General features: G+C 45.1%; 1 protein-coding gene across 4 annotated transcripts in view; it reads right to left on the bottom strand.

Annotated features, from left to right (window-relative positions):
- CAPRIN1 (cell cycle associated protein 1) overlaps positions 1 to 19,733 on the bottom strand; it is a 122,233-nt gene that overhangs the window by 20,124 nt on the left and 82,376 nt on the right. For 2 of the 4 annotated variants that reach the window (XM_030200762.1, XM_030200763.1), the window contains exons 14-17: positions 13,474 to 13,623; positions 12,152 to 12,302; positions 11,447 to 11,641; positions 4,186 to 4,286 (exon numbers count right to left, since the gene is read on the bottom strand). In XM_030200762.1, the coding sequence (XP_030056622.1) occupies positions 4,186 to 4,286; positions 11,447 to 11,641; positions 12,152 to 12,302; positions 13,474 to 13,623 (597 nt within the window). The remainder of the gene's footprint in view (positions 1 to 4,185; positions 4,287 to 11,446; positions 11,642 to 12,151; positions 12,303 to 13,473; positions 13,624 to 19,733) is intronic. The other 2 variants (XM_030200765.1, XM_030200764.1) reach the window with 2 other exon arrangements.

The raw sequence follows: 19,733 nt of genomic DNA, 5'->3' as shown, positions 1-19,733 counted from the left end.
TCAAGCTAGGTACGGATGGAAGCGGAGAAACAACCAGATAAAACCAGTGGTATTACTTACCCCAAAGGAACATGAAAATATGATTATGCCAGAAGCAATTAGTCTCAATGAAAAAGGATCTTCTTGAGGCTTTAGTGTTGGCATTGCTCAAAAACAGCTGCACAGCAGCATAATTGAGGGGGGAGGGAGACGGAAGCAGCACCACCACATGTTACCCAAGCTCCTGCTAAATCTTCAGGATAAGTAAAATGGATATAATTTTGACTATTAATAAACCCCCTGCTCAACTGATACCAGAAACTACTGGCTCAGGAGCTGGCTGAGAAGCACCAAAGTAGAGCTGCACAGTCCATCAATCATCCACTACAAGACTGAGAATATACTAAACTTGCTCTGGCTGCACAATACCCTTAAGGGGAGACTCACAAAGAACTACTTTTATTCTGTCTCTATCCACTGATGGACAGACATAACCACTTATCTGGGCTGGTCTGATAGGAAAGTGGAGTTTCTTAGCATCCTAAGTTCTACAGTCCACTAAAAAGGTCCAGGGTATTTTGAAAAGAAACATGAGCAAGGCCATAGGAGCAGCAGCGGGATCTGAACCAGCCACCTCTGGATTGCAAGACCGGTGCTCTAACCACTAGGCCACTCCTAGATCCTAAATCTAGGTTGCTATTCCACTGGCAACCAGTGAAGCTTTTTCAAATAAGGCATTATGGGGACAATTCTTTAAGTGGTCACAAGGTGAGCGCCTATTTTACAACAGCATCTGGGAGCCCAAATTCTGTTACAGAATACTAGCCTAACCCAGTACTGGCATGCTTTACATTTACATGCTCAGTTACACCAACCACAGACCTGGTATAAAAGCGGGTGCATAAATATGGCAAGATCACACATATAGTAAGCTTTGCAAGTGGCAGCCCCACTCATACAAACACCTCCTTGCATTTACACTTTATGACAATTATGCGTGCCCCTATAGAATAGTGCTCAGATGCTTTGCTGCCATTTACGAATATAAGTGCCATTTTTCTGTACATTCACACACACACACACAACTGGCACATTAAGTGCCCTGCTGTAGGCTTACCCTTTATATGTTCATTTTGTTCCTAAATATTAAATCTTACAACAGTGTTTTATACAAAATGTAAACGTTTTAAATAGTTTACCATGGAAATAAATTAGTCTCACTGCAATCACTATTTTGTGTACAATCAAATGGAAATCCTCACTGGTTAAATAAAGTTTCAATTTTTGTACCATATATAAGAAATAGCATTTTTTAAGACCAAGTTCATCTGAAGTTTCATAGTAAGAAACGAGTCCAGTGTCACTCCCAAATACTGCTCTCAGGAGTGTGCTGGCAATATAAAGAGTCAGCTGAAGTTCTGCCATACTCAAGGAAGTTACATAGTAATACTTTTAAAACAAATAGGAGGAAATAATTTTTTTCACTCAATGAACAGTTGAACTTTGGAACTTAGAGGATGTGCTAACAGAGGTTAGTGTATCTGGGTTTAAAAAAGGTTTGGACAAGTTTCTGGAGGAAATGTCCATAGCCTGATATCGAGATAGAAATGGGGAAAGCTACTACTGTCCCTGGGATTGGTAGCATGGAATCTCGCTACTCTTTGGGATTCTGCACAGAATCTCGCTACTCTTTAGGTTTCTGTCAGGTACTCGTGACCTGGATTGGCTACTGCTGAAAGCAGGATAATAGGTCATATGAACTACCAGTTTGACCCAGTATTATTCTTATGTTTTTAGAAGATATGCTTCTATCATGGCTAAATAAACAAGACCTCAGATTTGCTTGAGTTCAACACAAAATGATGCATGCCAACCAATGTGAAATACTTTGAATGCCAGTCTCCAAAATAAATAATCCATCACTTTCTCTCAAGAGACTGTCCTGTCAGCTTAGCAAATTTTTCCTGCATGCCTTCATAAAGGCTTGATGCTCGCAGCCATGAATAGTGTCTGCTTTATGCTATCTCAAAAAACACTGCAGGTCATTCAATATAAATGCTTTTCACATTCTTTTTGTTCCTCCATAAAGTATACTTCTGTAAATTTTTAACAAACGGCACGAATATGAAGATATGCAGGACTGTTGCATAGCATTCTGATTACTGTGGATATCCATGGTCTTAGGCTCACGAGGGCACAGAGACATTGGTCTTGGTATGCTTGGCTCTTCTAAGAAGGGATGAGAACCAAACTCTGGTGTGGCAGTTGAGACTGTAATCATCTGGATACAATACTTCAGATCTCCCTTCTTTATCCGTAAATGTGTTATAAGATGTTTCCTAGATCCTTTTATGCACATCCTGGAAAGAAGAGTAGATCGGCATTGCCAACAATTCTTTTGGGCTATCAAGGTTATTTCAGGAGACCAAATAAAAAGGTGCCCTTGGTGCTTTTGCAACCTCCAAATGCAAAGAGGGTGACTTTCACCATCTTGCAAAAAAAAAAAAAAACCTTAAAAGGAAGGTTCCTAAGTGGAGAATACACTTTCTCCTGTTGCGGAAGGTTCTGAATGGAGATCTGGGAAGTAAGCTCTATCTATTGTCATTGTCTGGAATTCCCAGGCTCCTTTGACTCAAGATTCCCTTAAATTATGAGGAGTAATAGAGCTTCAAAACTCTGATGGCCCAGATATCCAACAGTGAAATTCTCAAAAATCAGCACATTCGGCTTAAACAATAGCTCAAAAAACTATGTCATAGCTGACAACAGAATACTCAGCACTGAAGGAAAGTTTTACTGGCAGTTTACTCAACACACTTGAATCAACAGACTTAATTCTTGTACCTCAGGTAGCACATCAAGAAAGTAGGTAAATTCTTCTCTCCAATTCCATGTCAAACAACGTGAATGCTGACAGGGTAGGCTTCACATGTAGAAGATATGTTCTGGATGACCTTTTCAAAAGGATAATTTGAAGGCTTTGGCTCCCTCTGGAGAATTCTATACAGAGCATCTTCGCTGCAGGAGCCAAACTAACCTCTAGGCACATGCCCTCTGAAACATGCAGAACCTCCCCTTAGCAAAACCTAGCCACGAGCACAGCAACTGTGGACAGCCATCATATCTTTGAAGCCACCCTCTTAAGGTGGGCTCAAGTTCACCAGCAAGGAAGATAAGAAGCCAATCCTTACAGGATTAAAGGATGATATCCTGGCTCAGATTCTGCAGCTGTCAATTTCTTGTTCAATCACAAGGAAGGTATAGCAGATCTTGAAATGGTCATTGAGGGAGAAAGAAAACAAGGTGGCAACCAGTCTACTAGATCCAACATGGAAACAGAAAAGGAAGCAGAGCTTTTGAAAAGAAACAGTCTTATTGGTTGTTCAAAGCTCCTAGGACTGACAAACAAGAGGTGGAACACAACGATGTTGGGCACTTTTTTGTGAGTTCTGCGAGCTTTGAACAACCATTGAGGGCCAACTTTCATGCAAACCTGGGCCAGAATTTAAAGCAGCCTACTTGCTTCTGATGTAAAAGGAATCAAAATACTGAAAAAAAGAATTATTCATCAGGAAAAAAAATGCCTCTATGAGGAAAGAAAAAGCAGCCAAGAGCCTATTCTCAAACTATTTTACAGTTAAAAAACTGGGAGGGGGCCTCAATTTAGCAGAAACATTTAAAACATTTTAAAAATGAATGAAAAGCTGACTGGGAAACTGAGTAATATATAGCACAAGCACAGTGTCTCTGTAGTTAAGTCCTCCTATTTTGCCACATCCAGTTTTAATATGAAAAAGACAAAAATGAAGTTTCTATGTTTTTATTAAAACCAGAAGCAGGCCTCGTATTGCTATATATAAAATAGAAATGTAAGCTAAACTGAAGCGATTAAATAAATTTATTTTAAATGGTTAGGAGTCACTATAACTATGTTTATCCTACATACGTACAAAACTAAGTTTTATAAGGTATTTAAGAAAATGGAAAGCAATACAGCCAAAAGAGGTAAAAATTTTACCCATCACGACTGCGAAGAGAAATTAAACAGACAAATCAATTTATGTTGCTCCTGGTAAGTTGCCAAGGCCTTCCCAAAAGTCTACAGTGCTTGCTAAACAAACAAACAAAAACCTTATGGTCCTGATAAAGTATTTATACAACTATTCCTTATGGTCCTAATAAAGTATTTATACAACTATTCCTTACCCTCTGATAATTGTTAGAGTAGTCACGAGGAGCATTAAACTGAGACTGAGTGTAACCAGTGTTTGGAGTGTTGGGAAAAGATGGACGATAATCATATCCACCTAAAATAGAAAATCAAAGAAAGTTACTGAAAAGTACTTTCTAATTACTCTGATGTGCCACATATTTCTGGGAGGCAATACCCTCACGAGAGAGGATGACAGTCCACACCATATGTACCAGTAAATAGAATGTGACTACATGCTGCTGTCTGAAGCAAACATTATCAAAAAAGATATTTATACCTGGCATTAAGATGGGAGGGTCAACAAAGATAGGAGGTGGTTTTAGAAACATAGAAACATGACAGCAGACAAAAGTCAAATGACCTATCCAGTCTGCCCATCCACAGCAACCACTATCTCCTCCTTTCTCTAAGAGATCCCATGTGCCTGCCCCTTGCTTTCTTAAATTCAGACACAGTCCTCATCTCCACCACCAGGAGGTGACTGCATGCATCCACCACCATTTCTGTGAAAAAGTATTTCTTTAGATTACTCCTGAGCCTATTCACAACAAATCCTCAGCCCAGCCAATTATGACACCCAATGTATTCCGCAATTCAAATACAAATGTCACACTTGTTTGAAAAGTACAAATTAATTTTTAAGAATCAAAAATTGCTGAGTTTTGGAATTAAAATGTAAAAAAAAAAAAAAGTTTAAAATCAATAAATTGAGAGAATTTATGAAGGTTTTTTTTGGCTGATGAAACACTTATTCTGTGCAATAAGGCTACTGCTGTCTTTTCCTCCATTGATATTTGTATTCCTCAGCAATCCTCCAGACCGTTCAAGACGCTTGGGTTATGCACTGCTACCAGCAGAGGGAGACTGAGAACACTAAAACTTCTTATACAAGTAGCCTGTGCAGACACAGTTGCCAGATGGGCGGTTTTCCGCAACTTGCTGCGGGAAATTTTTGCCCGCTGCGGGTTGCGGTTTTTTGGGCTCGTTTCGGTCTTTCTGTGTGGCTTTTTGGGCGGTTTATCGGCCGGCGGGGGTGGGGCTAATGGCGTCAGAGGCGGGGTTTGTGACATTTCGGGTGGGGTTTGCTGACGTATTGGGTGGGGTGATGACGGCAGGGGCGTGGCTGATGATGGTGGGGTGGGGCTGATGACGGCGGGGGTGGGGTCTGTGGTTTTTGGGCGGTTTTTTTTTACAGTTTTGTGTGGGAATTTTTTTTTTTTTATCTGGCAACCCTGTGTGCAGACCTTCTACTAACAGCATTTTCTCAGTCTCAGCAGAGGGTACTACTACTACTACTACTACTTAACATTTCTAGAGGGTAGATGTGTGCAGCCTGTGCGGTGTACTCAGTCTGGTAGGCCCACTTGGGGTTTCTAGGTTGGGTTGTAAATGATAGAGAACCCACACTTGGATCTCTATTACAGGGTGTAAGTCCTAAGGGGCTTCTTATTCCCTGTGGGGTGTCACACACGGGTGTCCCTCCCCCTGTGCTCTTCCTCTGGAGGACTGCTTGACGTCAGCTACAGACCTCGTTCTGTACCCTTGAGGCGTTTAGGCATCAGAAACGAGGTTTAAAAAATAAATAAATAAACGTTTTTAAAAGGTGGCTATTTTGGCCGTTCTTGTGGCAGTCCAGAGATAAAACGTCTTCAAGGGTGTTCCTGCCTTAGGCGGTTTTGCCTATTAGTCTGTCAGAGCACAAAGCAACTGTTTGTTTTTATTGTGTTCGCGGCCATTATATGTAAGCCGGCGAGGTATCGTTTTTGCTTGAAGCGTGGCGTTGAAGTGAAAGGTGGCCAATGTAAATTTTGTGGGGAACCTACATTGTCAGCGCTCTTGCCACCCGTGCTTTCCCGAGTCGGTGGAGGTGTTGGGCGGCGATTTGACCGCACATTCTGGGCTGGCAACGGCGGGGCCGTTTTTGGTGGGAAACGCGGCCATTTTGGCTGCGCGTCCCAGGTCGGCCTCGACGGAGCCCTTTTAGCCGCGCATTCCGTACCGGCGCCGGGGGACCCGTGTGTGGTGGGAAGCGCCTAGTTTAGCCGCGGATCACGTGATGGACCTGCCGCCTTGGGAGCGAGGGGGGTCCGTCGCGGAGACTGCAGGAAGTGTTGTTGGGGCTTCAGCAGCGTCGGTGGGGGGCGGGTCTGGTTTCCCCCGAGTTTGTTTGGTCTCTGTATAATGCCTGGAGAGCTGGCCCCTCTCAGGCTGTTTCTTCCCCGGAGGCTGCTAGCTCAGTGGGAGTTAAGCGCCTGCAGGTGGATATTTCGGAGCCTATGGAGATACTTTCTCTGCCTGGGGTCGGAGGTTTGGAGTGACCCAGGAGAGGAGGATCTCTTAGATGAGTCTGAGGGTCAGGATGGGCTAAGGCCTGGGAAAGATTCTTCAATGGTTCGCATTTTTCATAAGGAGGAGTTGTTAGAGCTCATTGATCAGGTGATCTCTACTTTGAAGTTTGCTCCGGCGGCCACTCCCTCTGCGGAGGGACCCCAGGTAGATCCCTTGGTTAAGGGGATTCGGAGAGCCTCCCGTTCCTTTCCCATGAATTCAGACATTAGAGACACGGTTTTTCAGGAATGGTCTGTGCCGGAGGCTGCTTGTAAGGTGTCTAGGGCTATGGCGCGGCTGTATCCCTTGCCTCCGGAAGATTTGGCCCTGCTGAAACCACCTACTGTGAATGCGGTGGTTACTAAGACTATGGCCATTCTGGTGGGTGGCAGTACAGCCTTACGGGATCCTCAGGATAGGAAGCTAGAGTCCTTTCTGAAGCGCAGCTTTGATTTGTCAGCTTTGGCCTTGCAAGCCTCTGTGTGTGGGGGCTTGGTAGCCAGAGCTTGTTTCCGTTGGGCGGAGAAGCTCTTGGATGAGCCTGCGTTAGATAGGACTGGTTTAGTTCAGGACCTGGCCAAATTGGAGATAGGGTCTTCGTTTTTGGCGGACACCCTTTATGATTTGCTAAGGGCTTCGGCTAAGAATATGGCTCTGGCGGTGACGGCTCGCAGGACTCTTTGGCTTAGGAGATGGGTGGCAGATGCGGCCTCTAAAGCAAAGTTGTGTTCTCTACCTTTCAAAGGTTCTATGTTGTTTGGAGAGGACTTGGATAAACTGATGAGTGGTCTTGGGGATACCAAGGTCTCACGGTTGCTAGAGTTACGGTCTAAGGTGGCTAGTCGAGGTGGTTCGGCTAGAGGTCGGTTTAAGGACGCGAGGTGGTTCAGGCCGGGCAGATTTGTGTCTCCTTCTAAAAGCCGGTTTTTCCAACAGATGCAGTCCTTTCGAGGGGGTCGTCTAGGAGGTCGGGACTCCTCCGGAGGTGCCGAAAATGGTAATAAATCCTCCTTATGAAGGTGTGCGGGTCCAGCCTCTGGTGAAGGTCGGGGCGCGACTTCGTCTGTTTTATCAGGGGTGGACCCAAATTACTTCAGATCAGAGGGTGCTGGAGGTCGTTCGCGACGGTTATGCGCTCGAGTTCGAGCACCCGCTGCCGGATCTGTTTCTTCCCTCTTCTTGTCACTCTCGAGTCAAGTTAAAGGCTATTCAAGAGACTCTGGGTCGCTTAATCCAGTTGGGAGTTGTGGTACCCGTTCCTCGGCACGAGCAGGGAATGGGTTGTTATTCCATTTACTTTGTGGTGCCGAAGGAGGACCAGTTTCGACCCACTTTAGATCTCAAGAGGGTCAATGGGGCGCTCAAGGTGCCATCCTTCCGCATGGAGACTCTGCGCTCGGTCATAGTGGCTGTTCGTCAGGGAGAATTTCTCATGTCACTGGATCTCATGGAAGCGTATCTGCACGTGCCGATTCAAAAGGCCCATCAGCGTTTCCTTCGTTTTGCTGTTTTAGGGAGGCACTGTCAGTTCTGTGCCCTGCCTTTTGGTCTGGCAATGGCTCCACGCACCTTCTCCAAGATAATGGTGGTGGTAGCAGCGGCTTTGCGGAGGTAGGGAATTCTGGTGCATCCGTATCTGGACGACTGGTTGATCTGGGCAAAGTCTCGGGCTCACAGTGTGGCGACGACGGCTCAGGTGGTCGCGTTTCTGTAATCGCTCGGATGGATAGTGAATGTAGTCAAGTCGGTTGACCCCATCGCAGAGTCTGGAGTACTTGGGAGTGCAGTTCGACACGGCAGTGGGTCGTGTTTTTCTGCCGGATTCTCAGATTGCCTCTCTTCAGCAGCAGGTCCGGCTGTTAATGTCCGTTCAGAGTCCGATGGTTCGAATGTACCTTCGGGTTCAGGGCCTCATGACAGCGACAATAGAGGTAGTACCATGGGACAGGGTGCTTATGCGTCAGCTTCAGGCGGCTCTGTTGTCTCGGTGGTCTGCCCGGGTACACAGTTTGGAGTTGTGGTTGCCATTGAGGGGGGCTCCTCGGCGCAGTCTCCAGTGGTGGCTGTGCTCGGCCCATCTAAAAAAGGGCATGCCATTGGAACCTCCTCAGTGGGTGATTCTGGTAACGGATGCCAGTCTGCTGGGCTGGGGAGCTCAGTGTCTTGGTCGGTCCGCGCAGAGGCAGTGGTCAACGGAGGAAGCTCAGTGGTCTATCAACCGGTTGGAGACGAGGGCGATTCAGCTAGCTCTGTTGGCGTTTCGCTCAAGTGTGTTCGGAAAGGCGGTAAGAGTAATGTCCGACAACGCGACAGCGGTAGCATATGTCAACTGGCAGGGCGGTACAAAGAGTCCGCGGTTGGCAATCGAGACGGCTCTGCTCATGAGTTGGGTGGAAAGGCATCTAGTGCAGATTTTGGCGGCGCACGTGGCCGGGGTGGACAACGTGAACGCGGATTTTCTAAGCAGACACATGTTGGACCCCGGAGAATGGTCTCTGCACCGGTCAGTGTTCGACCAGATAGTTCTAAAGTGGGGAATGCCAGTAGTGGATCTCATGGCGTCGGCACAGAATGCTCAGGTTCCTCGGTATTTCAGTCGGCGTCGGGATCCGCTAGCGGAAGGGATCGATGCATTGGTCCTCCCGTGGCCTCAGCGGGTGTTGCTGTACATGTTTCCCCCGTGGCCCTTGATAGGTCGAATCCTACAGAGGGTAGAATGTCATGCGGGTCCGGTGTTGTTGGTGGCTCCGAATTGGCCGCGTCGGCCGTGGTTCGGGGATCTGATGCACTTGTTAGAAGGCGAGCCTCTGCGGCTGGGGGGCTCGGTGCTGTTGTGTCAGGGTCCAATTGTCATGCCGGATCCGGCTCGGTTCTCTCTTATGGTGTGGCCCTTGAGAGGGAACGGTTGAGAAGGAAAGGGTTTTCCCCCTCAGGTGATTCAGACGATGCTGCAGTCTCACAAACGTTCGACGTCTTTGGCCTATGTGCGTGTGTGGCACATATTTGAAGACTGGTGTGGGGACCGGGCGTGTGTCCCTTCGACAGCTTGTGTCGTGCATTTTAGATTTCTTGCAGGATGATTTTGAGAAGGGCCTTTCATTGTCATCTTTGAAGGTGCAGCTGGCTGCTTTGGCGTGTTTTCAGGGTAAGGTGCAGGGCAGGTCGGTTGTGTCTTCCCCGGATGTGGTCTGTTTTTTGAGGGGGGTGAAGTTGCTTCGTCCTCCTCGGCGGCCGGTAGTTCCTCAGTGGGATCTTAATATTGTTCTTGACTCTTTGGCGGGTTCTCCTTTTGATCTCTTGGAGTCTTGTTCGATAAAAGACCTTACCATGAAGGTGGTCTTTTTGGTAGCTATATCGTCGGCTCGCAGGATTTCGGAACTTCAGGCTCTTTCATGTAGGCCTCCGTTTCTGTGGTTTTCTAAAAAAAAGGTTTCACTGCGTCCAGTCCCTTCGTTTTTGCCTAAGGTGGTATCCTCCTTTCATGTCAATCAGGTGATTTCGTTGCCGGTCTTGAGGGACCGGACGGGGGATGCTTCTCAGCGTCGTTTGGCGAAATTGGATGTGCGCGGAGTGTTGAAGGTTTACTTGCGCAGGTCGGAGGAATTCAAGTTTTCGGACAGCTTATTTGTCCTTCATGGGGGGCCCAAGAAGGGAGCGGCTGCTTCTAAGGCATCTATAGCTCGGTGGTTAAAGGATAACATCTCTTTGGCTTACATATTGCATGGCCGTACTGTGCCGGTGGGGCTCAAGGCACATTCCACTAGGGGGATGGCGGCTTCTTGGGCAGAGAGTAGTTTTGTTCCACCGGTGGACATTTGAAGAGCGGCGGTGTGGTCCTCCCTGCATTCTTTTGTCAAACATTACAGAGTGGATGTACAAGCAAGGGAGGATGCCAGTTTTGGAGCTGCAGTCCTGTCCTCTGGGCTTCGCAGGTCCCACCCTTAAATGTGTTTACTGCTTTGGTACGTCCCAAGCGTCTTGAACGGTCTGAAGGATTGCTGAGGAAGGTGAAATTAGGCCTTACCTGCTAATTTTCTTTCCTCTAGATCCTCCAGACCGTTCAAGAGCCCACCCAGTGTATCGAACAGTTCAGTATGATATTTTCTTTAGACTTCAGTTGCTGATATTTCTAGTAGCTCCTGTGATTTGGGTCCTGGCGTTTTACTAAGGGCAGTTTGTGGTACCGTTTGTGCCCATCTGCAGTTGAATTCCCCCGTCTTAAGGGGAGGAGATCTGAGTGTGGATTCAGTGGTTTTGTTTAGGTGGAGGTGTTTTGTTCCTCTGCTTTGTTACTGTTTTACTGGTTAGTAGGTCTGCACAGGCTACTTATATAAGAAGTTTTAGTGTTCTCAGTCTCCCTCTGCTGGTAGGAGTGCATAACCCAAGCATCTTGAACAGTCTGGAGGATCTAGAGGAAAGAAAATTAGCAGGTAAGGCCTAATTTCACCTTTAGAATTGCAGAATACATTGATGTCATAATTGCTTGGCTGGGCTGAAGATTTGCTGGAAAGGGAAAGTACACAGAGGGATTTCATTTTGAAATCTCTATGTACCTTACAGTCTGCTTTACTGCAGGTACAAAATCCACAGATGCTTTTCTATTCATGGAGTTCACTAGCTGCTAACTTTAAGCCAAATGCCACTGAACATTTCCCTTTGAAAATTATCTTGCAGGTCCTTGGGTACAAAGTATCTCTCTAGCATCATCCAACAAATGATATGTTTCCCCAAATGGCAATTTTTCATGCTATGCACAGAAGAAATGAGACAAGCCTGGTAGCCATGAGTCCAAAATAAAGGCACAAAGCCTGTGTTCAGTTATATAGAGCTTAAAAACAAAACAAAAAAAAATATGAAGATGACATCTAGGCTCTTGAACACTGAGCCTACAGCAAGCCCTTGTTGCAGAACCATAAATTTTCTTACCTCTGAAACCATTAGAAGGTCCCCTGTAGCCATTCATTAAGCCACGTGCTCCCCGTGATCCACCACGAGACACACCTCTGCTGTTATAATAAGGCTGAGTGTTGCGTGGAAATCCAGTGCTCTGCTGTGTAGGCTGCTGGTGGCTAACTCCCACCTGATGAGATTGATCTGGCGATGTGTGGTATGTACCAACCACTTTAGAACCAAATATATAAAATAAGTTGTCACATTTCTTTAAAAAAAGGGGGAAGACACAGAAAACAGGATGACCCAGCAACACCTATTCTCAGCTCTTTTGTTCCTTCAGTTGGCCAAGGATAAAAATATAGAGGCAGTGCTCAAAGTGCCCGGAAAAGGTTAGAGGAGAGGAAACTCTGGAGAAAGTTCTGATGCAGGTTTCTCCCAGCTGGGAACTGTCACTGCGATGGCTGAGCTAGCCTAAGCTGGGAGGAGATATGAAATAGGGGAGGAAAGAATGTTTGAGGAAGTAAGAAAGCAGACTCGTGATGTCAGATCCAATCCCTGGTTACAATTAAACTGGAAGTCTAGAGAAACGGTAGGAAACTACTCAGTTAGAAAATATGGTTTTATGTCTTTGGATCCAACTGCCCCCTCCTTCCCCCAAAGTTTTCTATATCTTAGAATGCCTGTTGGAATGCCCTCATTTTATTATTCCAAATCCAGTTTTAAATAAAATTCAATTACCTGCTTGGAGCTGTTCTTGCTGCAATTCTGACTGTTCCATTTGAAGAGGCTGATTAGAGAAAGTCTGGTTGTAACTGGCCTGATACTGAGTTTGTTGTTTCAGTGTTTCTGGCTCATTCACAGGAGGAACAGGTGCATTCATATTAAATACCTAGGGAATATGAGAAAGGCCATATCTACTTATTACAGTAATGGAACTCATCAGTTCCTTGTTATATGGTTCTCAATACTATCACAAGAATAAAAGTGCCATTAAAAAAGTTATGTAGGCCAGCCAGTGCAGATTCCCACTTCAGAAAACCTGTCACTGGGCTAGAAAGATCCAAGGCAGCAATTGCAAAATACACTCCTCAGCCACATCAGATTTCCACAATAGGTATGAGATTTATTTGCATGCAATGCTTACTGTACACAAATTGTATGTATGTGTGAGATATATTTGTGTACAGTAAGCATTGCATGCAAAGAAATCTCATACATACAGAGTAAATCCTGAAAACCTGATTGGAGTGGATCTCAAACACCAAGTTGAAGGATCCCTTGCCATCATTAAGCAACAGTGACATCCAGTAGCCAAACTTGTAACTCATGACTGCAGGTTCTAGACGGATCCCTGGTGCATGGCCCTCAGCTGAGGACTGTCATTGCAGTAACCAGTTTGAGTGAGGTGGTGATATAAAATAGGGTTAAAAAAAAAAAGATTCACTAGTTATTAAGGATGGATCACAACCCTGGTTCTGAGTGAACAACATGCAAAGAAACAAGAGGAAAACAGCTAAGCTCTCAAAAACTAGAAGTTTACATCAGGAATCAGGAAACATATGTGAAGAGTTAACTCTAAGGAGGTGCCTAGATTTAAGTGGTAGGAAAGCACCTATTCAAAGCCTATACTATAAGAAAAGTTGGCATCTACTTCTCTTTATAGGCAATAAATTGAAATAAAACAAAAGGAAAATAAGGCAATACCTTGTTTATTGAATTTAAAACATTTTAGAAGCTTTCATGGCAGAACCTTCTTCAGGTCAGGTGTAAGCAATATAATGTTAAGTGGCTGAACATGCACAATCTTATGTGTGCCCTGCTCACATGAACACCCACCCAGAAAGTACAAAGTACATGCTATTGCATCTAAGTATGAACATACAAAACACCGCTTATGTGAAACTGCTCACTTATGCATGTATGAGCTCACATATGGACATAAATGACTGGCATTTCTTTACATTCTTGCCACCTTAAACTAGGCAAGTTCCTTGTAGAATTACTCCCCCCTGTATGCGTCAGAAATACAAAGTTCCCAAGATGCTGCATTTGATACTCACAGTTTGCATGGACTGAAAAGGTGCAGCATTGACATTGATCCCACTGCTATGCAGAGGTTTGCTTGCCCCAGACTGGAATACTTGGGATTGGGACACAGCAGGAAGTGCAGAGGATGTTGGGGTCTGGTCTGTGCTTAAAGACATTGAAGCCTAAACATACAAAAATACTGTTCAGTTTTATGGCTTCAAGGCACTTTATTTTACGATTTATAACTCACACACAGGACAAATGAAACAGAATTACTTAAGTACAAACAGTAATAACCAGATCGGGGCCAGATTAACACTATATTATATTTATATTTATTTAGATTTTGCTCACACCTTTTTCAGTAGTAGCTCAAGGTGAGTTACATTCATTGGATATTTCTCTGTCCCAGGAGAGCTCACAATCTAAGTTTGTACCTGAAGCAATGAAGGGTTAGGTGACTTGCCCAAAATCACAAGGAGCAGCAGTGGGATTTGAACCGGCCACCTCTGGATTGCAAGACCGGTGCTCTCAGCCAGTCCTCCAGGCCCAAGGCAAACAATATTTGTGGGCCCCCCTATCAGAGACCTCATCCCCCACCATCATTTCACCTAGAAAAAGCAGGGAAAAGTGCAGCCTAGCTGTGGGTATGATAGCAGTAATAGTTTGTGAGTATAGGGACTATGCAAGCACATGCTTTGAATGCAGAGGTTTAACGGGTAGAGAAGAAGAGCTGCTAAGTTACCCAGTTCCAGAAGGGAAATTCTGAGCCAATCCTGGATTTATTCAACCCTATTCTGGTACATTATTTGACGATATCAGAGACTACAAAAAGAACACTGACTTGGGATATAAGTTCAAAAACAGAACTGGCCAAAAAGTCTCCCTCCTGGACTGGAGCTGGGTAACTTGGCAGCTCTGGGTTCAGAACCAGGGAAGCTGGCAAGGCATTTTCACTCTCTATTGCCTTTGATACAAACCAGAGATTCCAAGGATGGGCTGCCCGAAAGAGTGAAATTTAAGTGCAATGGGTCCAAGATATACAAAGTTTTACATGTGAAAAAAAGATCACAAATGGAAAAAGCAAAATAAAATATTTTCGCTTTTTTTTTAATGCTTCTGAAAGAATATAGGCAGGGTGGAAGAAGTATTAGGACAGAGTTCAAAGGAATTTGCCCAAGTAATTTAATAGTTAATAGGGTAAATTCCCTGGGCCGAAAATGTCCCTTCACTTAGTATACGCACAGGTACATTTGTACCAGTGAATTTCCCCATGAATTTCCCCATTCTAGCCCACATTTTCAAAGGGACGCTCCATTTCTATAAGACTATCCTCACCAGATACACAGAAACATCCACAAATACAAGACATGCACTTTTTTCTAGCTCTCTTTTCTATTGCTATCCTGCTGCTCATGCTCATTAAGGCAGTGCCCTCACCTCCCACCAGGTCTGCCCACTATCAAGTAAAATTCTGGCATTTGCTGCTCTATTACACAGCAGACACTTCACACACTTTCCCCTCCTTTGCAACAATATCCCCCACCTCCTCCCCAAGAACACTCACTGATTCTCTCCAAAGCTCAGAGCTCAGCTTCTCCCTGGACAGAATAATCCTGCAGCCACACAAGTGAAGTGACTCCCCAGCAACGTCACCAACCTGGACCAATGCCAAAACTTAAAAGCTTTACTTACAACTTTTACAGTATGCATGTGTGTGTATTCCCATCTCTTACAGTAATATAACCTCTGTCAATTACCACCCCCGCCTCAGTTTTATCTTTCCGCGATAACGGTCAGCCTCTTTGCAATCCAGTGTCCACACAGAATTCCCGTCAGTAAAGCTTATTTTATTTCTTATTTAGTTTATTATTATTATTTTCATCATTAATCGCTATATTTCTTTCACTGAATTTGATTTAGCTTCGATTTTATTTTCGAAAAGTCTACAAAAAAGCAGGGCTTTAAGCACTGTTCTACTTGTAGGAACAAGATGTCAAATGCAGACCCTCATGAAAATTGCACATTTAAACAAAAATTGTTATCTCTGTGCTAAATTACTGCCTAGAACAAGAAAAATAAGAGACGTAAAGCTCAGAGCACTTCAGGAAACTCTGCTGACTTCCAAGTTTCCTCACAAGAAAGCCTCATCAAAGAGAAAGCATTCACCAACTCAGTTGAATAAGGATTTACCTTCTCATTCAGATGATAAAAATCCCCAGTCTCTGTTGCCTTCAGAGCAGCCACTGTGTTCTGCCACGTTATTAGTCAGCACCAATACACAGACTGCTAATGTCACTAAGCACGCTCCAATCTCAGAGCACATGCAATCTCCTGCTAAGCAACCCAGGCATCTAGATGACAAAGATGAAATTCCTCTGCACGTCGGACAGCTGCCTGAACAGCAACAAAGGCACTGAGACTCTCAGGCTGCACAGTCATTCTCATCAGCACCGGCATAATTCTCCTCACTGGCATAGGCACCGACACAGCTCATCCAGACATAGGCACCATACTGACTTTCCTGATACTCTTAGGCACCGTCAACAATTTAATTCACCTCGGTACCAACAGCATTCTAAACTCATCTGTCTCCCCTCAACAGTCTAGCTATAAAGACAGTTTTTCTGCTCCCAGCAATGTAGATATTTAAATTAATGGGTCACAGAAATCTCCAATAGAGCAACTGACACCTTCCCTGCCTTCTCCTCACCAGGGACATGTCTCCACTCCACAAATAGAGACCTCATTAGAGCTTTTTCAATTGTTGAAACAGTTTCTCATACAAAATCAAACACAACAACTTACAACTCAGCAACACCTCACTGAAGTTTCTCAACCTACTATCTCAAACTCACGAGTTACTCACCATTCTGACCCCCTCTGCTTTACACAGGAAACAGTCCTGGTCAATTTCAACTTCATCCTATATAAGAATTCTCACCTCCAACGTTCTGACTTGCCTGGGACCGTGGCTCATTCCGAGTTGGTCTGCTAGGCTCCGTAAATCAGGCTGACATCACCGTAGCCATTATGATGTCTACGGTTTTAGCCAGTTTAGCGCACAAGTAGTAAACCAGGGACATGCACAAAAGGGCATTTTCCTGTCACGGTAGCAGCTAACGAAAACGGAATGCAAATGATCTAAAGACTACTATAATGAGCTGCAATACCGTTGCAAGACTATTATAATGAGATGCACTACGGTTTTCCGATCCCCTTACCGTGGAAAACCTAACGGGAGGTCTACACCTCTTGTTGGGGCAAAGGAAAGAATCGGAAGAAAAAAAAAATGTCAGGGACGTCCTTTTTGGACGTCCTTCGCTCAAAAAAAAAACCCTCTAAAAAGACATTCTTTTTGGACGTCCTTCACTTATTATAAGTGCTCAGAAGAGCAGAGCCCCTTCTTATCCGTGCTGCATAAAGTTGCTGGGCTGCTGCAGTTTTAACTCACGTGGCTCTGCAAAGAACAAAGGAGGGGCGCTTTGTGGTCCATTTCTCGGGCTCCCTGCTCGTCAGAGACATCCTTTTTTTGGTTGTTTTTTTCAGTGAAGAACGTCCATAAGCAGCAGCAGTAGCAGGCTCCCTCCCTCCCGAGCGCGGCCAGTATCAGCTGCTTTTAGCTCTTCCAGTTGTTGGATCTCAATATAGGGACTTTTCTGGGCCATGCTGCCTGGGCTCTCTGCATGGGAGAGGGAGCAATGGCTGCAGCGGCGCCCTACCAGCGACCCTCTTGCCACCCTGCACCGACTTTAACTGTGCAAATTACAGGCTCGTCCAGCAGCAGCTGCACCGGCCCAGCCTGGCACTCATCGCCAGCACTGTGGTAGCCATGAAAAGCAAGCCCACTAATGAGTCGCGCGGCAGTGGCCACCTCTGAACCCCACCGCGCTTACGTGCTGCCTCACCCTGCTCATCAGAGACATCCAGTTTTTTTTTTTTTTTGGGGGGGGGGGGGGGGTTCAGTGAAGGCCTTGGCATGCGCACAGCAGCCAGCATAACGCTTGGCTGCTCTGTGTATGATTGACCGGCCGACTGGCTTCCAAGGGAATAGAGAATGCAAGTTAGCTACAACGAGCAGCTCATTTGCATTCCATTCCCTTGATGCATGGCTGTTCCCTACCGATTCGCTATAGAATCGGTAAGGAAAGGGCTTTAACGATTTTTAGTGCATCTGGCCCTAAGTACAAGGTCCAAGATAGCCTAGGTTTTGATAAATCTCAACTTCTTCATCATTCCACTGTAGTTCAATCAGCAATGAGAAAAAATAAAAGTTCTAGAGATCACTCTAACTTTCCTCCCACTAAGGATATGAAACTAATGGACCTCCTTGGCAAACGGATGTACCAAAATATCATACTAAATGCCAGAATTGGTCTTCACATTTTTCATTATATGGAATATCAGTTCTCTATTTTAGATACATTAGGAAAATTGGTGGATACGTTACCACCAACTTCACAAGCTCCCATACGTGCTGTTCTTCACGATCTCGAAGATAAGGCAACCCAGCTTATTCGGACAGCCCATGATTCATATGACACATCTATTAGCGGAGTTTCTGTAGGTATTGCCACCAGACGATTAGCATGGTTGAAAGCTTCAGCTTTACGTGAAGATGTTCATTTATTTATTTATTTGTAGCATTTATACCCCGCTCTTTCCCGCTCGATAGCAGGTTCAGTGCAGCTTACAATGTATGGTACAAAATAACACAGAGATAACACAATGTATGGGTACAAAGTATCCCAGAGATAACATAGTAACATAACATAGTAGATGACGGCAGAAAAAGACCTGCATGGTCCATCCAGTCTGCCCAACAAGATAAACTCATATATGTATACCTTACCTTGATTTGTACCTGCCTTTTTCAGGACACAAACCGTACAAGTCTGCCCAGCAGTATTTCCCGCCTCCCAACCACCAGTCCCGCCTCCCATCACTGGCTCTGGCACAGACCGTATAAGTCTGCCCTCCACTATCCTCGCCTCCCAACCACCAACCTCTCTTCCCCCACCTGCTCCGCCACCCAATTTCGGCTAAGCTTCTGAGGATCCATTCCTACTGCACAGGATTCCTTTATGCATATCCCACGCATCTTTGAATTCCGTTACCGTTTTCATCTCCACCACCTCCCGCGGGAGGACATTCCAAGCATCCACAACCCTCTCCATGAAAAAATACTTCCTGACATCTTCAATATATTCAACTCACAAATATATTGAACAGAATCGGCCCCAGCACCGTTCCCTGAGGCACTCCACTACTCACCTTTCCCTCCTCCAAGCGAACTCCATTTACCACCACCCTCTGTCGTCTGTCCGTCAACCAGTTCCTAATCCAGTTCACCACTTCAGGACCTATCTTCAGCCCGTCTAGTTTATTTAAGAGCCTCCTGTGGGGAACCGTGTCAAAAGCTTTGCTAAAATCTAACACAATGTATGGGTACAAAGTATCATGTAGATAACACAATTGTATAGAGAAGGATAAGAGGAAGAGATGTGGTGGGGGGAGGAATGAGTTATGGTTAATATTAGTGCTGTGGCTTAGGTTCGTGAATTAAGTTGGGTCATTTGGATAGGCTTGTTTGAAGTGGTATGTTTTCAGCAGCTTTTGGAAGGGTAGATGTTCGTTGGTTGTTCGGATGTATCTTGGTATGGGTTCCAGAGTTGGCTGCCTATAACGGAGAAGATGGATACGTAGTAGGTTTTGTATTTGAGACCTTTGCAATTGGGGAGATGAAGATTGAGATATGTTCGAGAAGATTTGGACCCGTTCCTGGTTGGAAGGTCGATTAGATTGGTCATGTAACTTGAGGATTCTCCGTGGAGGAGGATCTTGTGGATCAATGTGTGGACTTTGAAGTTTATTCGCTCTTTGATAGGGAGCCAGTGGAGTTTTTCACTGAGTGGTGTTGCACTTTCAAATTGTGATTTACCAAAAATAAGTCTGGCTGCCGTGTTTTGGGCGGTGTGGAGTTTTTTCAGGATTTGGGCTTTGCAACCAATGAAGATGCTGTTGCAGTAGTCAGCGTGGGTGAGTACTGTGGATTGTACCAGATTGCGGAAAGTTGTTTGGGGGAGGAATGTTTTTACTCTTTTCAGTACCCACATCATGTTGAACATCTTCTTCGTCATGGCTTTTGCGTGAGTTTCTAGAGTTAGGTGATTGTCTAGCGTTACACCCAGGATTTTTAGATTGTCGGATATTGGGATTGTAACGTCGGGGGTGGTCAGAGTGGTTGGGAGTACAGTGGTGTGTCTTGATGAGAGGATTAAGCATTGAGTTT

The sequence above is a fragment of the Microcaecilia unicolor genome, chromosome 4, assembly GCF_901765095.1.
Source record: "Microcaecilia unicolor chromosome 4, aMicUni1.1, whole genome shotgun sequence".
Lineage (NCBI taxonomy): Eukaryota > Metazoa > Chordata > Amphibia > Gymnophiona > Siphonopidae > Microcaecilia > Microcaecilia unicolor.
The sequence above is the reverse complement of the archived record's forward strand: the minus strand, read 5'-3'. Positions and strand labels throughout refer to the sequence as shown.